Genomic DNA, 3963 nt, shown 5'->3' with positions numbered 1-3963 from the left:
ATGATATGCAAACGATGAACCCCCCCCACCCCAAAAAAAAAAAAACACACCAAAAACTTAATTTAAAAACATCTTATTCTTGATATATTCAGTATTGAGTATGAGCAACACAAGCCAAAATAGTCATTACACACCTTGGTGGCTGCGATCAGTGAAGTTATTAATGGTTGTCTTAGGAATGTATTGCCACTCTGAATGTACTAAGACACAAATAATTAAGAATGTATCAGCATTTATTAACATTTGTAAACACATAAAAAACCACAGAGGCTCTGAGATAGCTTAGCTTATGACAAAATAAATATTTTTTACTTAAACACTACGAAGTGTTTTCCACAGAAGTCAAACTGTGCAGAAGCTCAGTCCACACCACTGCAGATGGTCGGAAGAATCTTTATATTGCTGGGGCAGGAACATTTAATATACAGTCCACTGAATGGAGGAAAGAGAATTTTCCAAAAGCACTCCACAAGCTATAGCGATCAGTGATAGGGCTCGGCTCACATTTAGGGTCACTAAGGGAAGCAAAAAAAAAAAAAAAATTATATATATTTTTTTTTATATATATATGCATGAACTAAACAATATATTATCATTATCAAAATACTAAAGATTGTGATAATACTTATTAATATAGAGTATGTCTCTTAACCTTCTAATAAACTTGCAGATCTCTGCTTGCTGCAAGTGAATGAAAATAATTGCGGCATCAGGGTTGTATTTAGCACTCATACTGCCTTAGGCTTATTGATTTTTAAGCGCTGTCCAATAAATGCAGAGTCTTAAGCCTGCTTTACACGGGACGACCGATTGTGCGATTTCACAATCGATCGTACCCGCCCCCTTCGTTTTTGCGTCACGGGCAAATCGCTGCCTGTGGCGCACAAACTTGTTTAACCCCCGTCACACGTACTTACCTTCTGGACGACCTCGCTGTTGGCGGCGAACGTCTACTTCCAGAAGTGGGAGGGATGTTCGGCGTCACAGCGATGTCACACAGCGGCCGGCCAATAGAAGTGGAGGGGCGGAGATGAGCGGGACGTAAACATCCCACCCACCTCCTTCCTTCCTTCAGCATAGCCGGCGGGTGCCGCGGGACGGAGGTAAGCTGCTATTCATCGTTCCCGTGGTGTCACACAGAGCGGCGTGTGCTACCCCGGGATTGATGATCAACCGGCGCCATTTTAATTAAACGAGATTATGAAACTGAGCGACGAGTACACGACTCATGATTTGTGAGCGATACTGCGTCGCTCGGAGGTGTCACACAGCCCAACGTCGCAAGCGATGCCGAATGTGCGTCACAAAAACCGTGACCCCGACGATCTATCACACGATAGATCGTCTCGTGTAAAGCACCCTTTACAGTTCCAGAAAAGAGGATGGGATTTATAGAGATCTCCTGCCCACTGTTTTTTGTTGTTTTTTTTATACACAGTGCAACTGATCTCCAATGAGTTTTTGAAATCTGTAACATGCAAATTTCTAACGCTGAGTTAATGTGCAGATTTGCCCCATAGAATTATAGTAGATGCAGAAAATCTGCAGGTAAAAACTGCAGATAAACGACGTGTGACTGCATTAATAAAGTTTTGTTAAAGGAAAATACCAGGAAGTGTCAAAAACAAAACAGATTAATATAAAACATGACATATCAAAAAGACAAAAACTGAAGCATCAAAACCAAAATGAAAAAACACAAGTAACCTAACTTACATAATGTGCTCTTATTCATTCCCATCTGGACTACTGCAACTCTCTACTGTTTGGTCTCCTCTTACTAAACTTTCTCCTCTCCAATCGGTCTTGAAATGCTATTGCCAGCCCAGGGTTGTATTTTTGTGCCAGTCATTGCACTGGTTACCCATCCGATACAGAGTACAATATAAACGTATCTGTCACCCACATAGCCATCCACAGTTCTGCAAGGCCATACATCTCCTCAATCATCTCTGTCTTTCTCCTTAAACATGCCCTTTGCTCTGCAACTAATTTAGGACTAACATCCTCGATGATCCAAACATCCCAAATTCATCTCTAAAAGACTTCTCTCATGCGGAGCCAGATATCTGAAATGCATTTCTCCTGAGAATCCGATTAATACCTAGCGCTCATATTTTTAAAGGGAACCAATCACCAGGATTTTTGTATATACCTAAACCCAGTGCTGTACTGGCACTATCAGGCTGATTCTATACATGTTAGTGGCAGAAGAGGCGAAGCATCAGCCAACAAAGCGGATACCACGAAGCAACAATCTTCTGTTGGTTGAGGCCCCTCCCTTTCTGGTCGGGATAACTATGAATACTGCCCCAATATTATCTGCTCCTCAGGTTCTGTCACCCAAGAAGCTGTTGATTTTATAAACTTTACTTTCTTGGATTTCAAAACCTACACATCCGAGCTGACCACTGCAGGTATGTATAGAATCTGCCTGATAGTGTCAATATAGCACTGGCTTTAGCTTATATATGAAAATCCTGATGTTTGGTTCCCTTTAAGCATGCCCTAAAAACACATCTCTTTGTAGCTAGTGGTAACTGCATGTAGAGAAATCCTGGCTTATGATGGCTCATACAGCTTTATATTATCACCCGAAACATACAGGAAGAGCACGTTTTACCTATTGTGCCCCCCCATTTCCTTAGCGATTGTAAGCATGTGAGCCGAGCCCTCACTTCTCCTGTAACTGGTGAATTATGTGTAACTTGATGTCTTTACTGTCTGTACATATCCCTGCTAAATAGTACATTTCTGCAGCATATGTTGGTGCTATAGAAATAACATTAATTCTGCTGAAAAACTGCAACATCAAAACTCAGTCAGCACATACTTATCTACCTAAGTTTATGTTTCCACAATGAGAATGTAGCGAGTTTTGAGGTTGCAGAATTTCTGCATTAATTCTACTCCCGTTAGCTCAATTAGGTTACTTGTGTCTTATTTTTTCTTTTTTTTTTTTACCTGTTTATAGCATTTTTCACACTGCAGTTTGTGTCTCTTTCAGTAGGTCACGTTTTTATGATCTTTGTTTTTGATATCTCCTGGTATTTGGCTTTGCCAAAACTTCATTGAAACAGTCAAGTGTGGATTACATTTGTTTTTAGTGAGTCTCCGCAAAAATATGTATTTTTTACTTGTGGATTTTCCACAAAAAGAAAATGCACACATACATGAAATGGAGATGTCGCGAATTTCAAAATGCACCACAGGTCAGTTTACGCTGTGTTAACAAGAAAAAAACAAAAAAAAGCACAGTAGGCATTTTCTATCAATCCCATCCACTTTGCTAATGCGCGGGATCTCAAGGAGCTGACGGTGACATCGCTCATGTAAATCCATGGTATCACGCCCACAGGGCGTGATACCATGGAAAGCATGCAAACGCCAATGGGGCGATGCGACGCCCAGGGGACTAGACCCTCTGATCATTTACATAGGGTACACATAAGTAATAAAACTTATTTTTTTTACATTCATATTACAACACAGGGATGAGTAGGAAGGGGTTACTAGGCCACACATCACCCTGCTTCTAGGTTAGAACGCATATGGGCCCTGACAGGTTCCCTTTAAAATAATTGCTATTTAATGTTGAAAAGCACTGCAGAATATATTGGTGCTACAGAAATAACTATTACGACCAACTTAACAGTTTTCTGTAAAAAAAAAAGGTAATTAGTTAACAACAAAAGGGACAGAGATAAAAGCCAAGATAAAAGGGTCTCCTTTTTAGATCAGAAACAGCGCCTCTCTTCACTATGGTGTTATACTTTTTTCTAAACCTCATGGCTTGAATGACTTTTTTCTACAGTAGTGTATAATGAATGGATGGACATGGCAATGTCTCCTCCGTTATTTTAAAGGAATGCATATTAGGTGAACCTTCCGGAGCTCAAAAGGAAAAAGGCTTAGCGGTTTGTGTTGAGTGTAGTTTTTTGTATGGCAAAAGTTAAAAAACAA

The 3963-nt window shown here is 40.2% G+C and overlaps 1 protein-coding gene across 1 annotated transcript in view; it reads right to left on the bottom strand.

The window, feature by feature from the left end:
• Window positions 1–215: 215 nt before the first annotated feature.
• Window positions 216–3963, bottom strand: part of ARV1 (ARV1 fatty acid homeostasis modulator) — a 32085-nt gene continuing 28337 nt past the window's right edge. Inside the window, exon 3 of the mRNA XM_075341455.1 lies at window positions 216–515. Coding sequence (XP_075197570.1) covers window positions 418–515 — 98 coding nt within the window. The 3' untranslated portion in view covers window positions 216–417. The remainder of the gene's footprint in view (window positions 516–3963) is intronic.

Source organism: Anomaloglossus baeobatrachus, chromosome 3 (assembly GCF_048569485.1).
Source record: "Anomaloglossus baeobatrachus isolate aAnoBae1 chromosome 3, aAnoBae1.hap1, whole genome shotgun sequence".
Taxonomy (NCBI): domain Eukaryota; kingdom Metazoa; phylum Chordata; class Amphibia; order Anura; family Aromobatidae; genus Anomaloglossus; species Anomaloglossus baeobatrachus.
The sequence above is the reverse complement of the archived record's forward strand: the minus strand, read 5'-3'. Positions and strand labels throughout refer to the sequence as shown.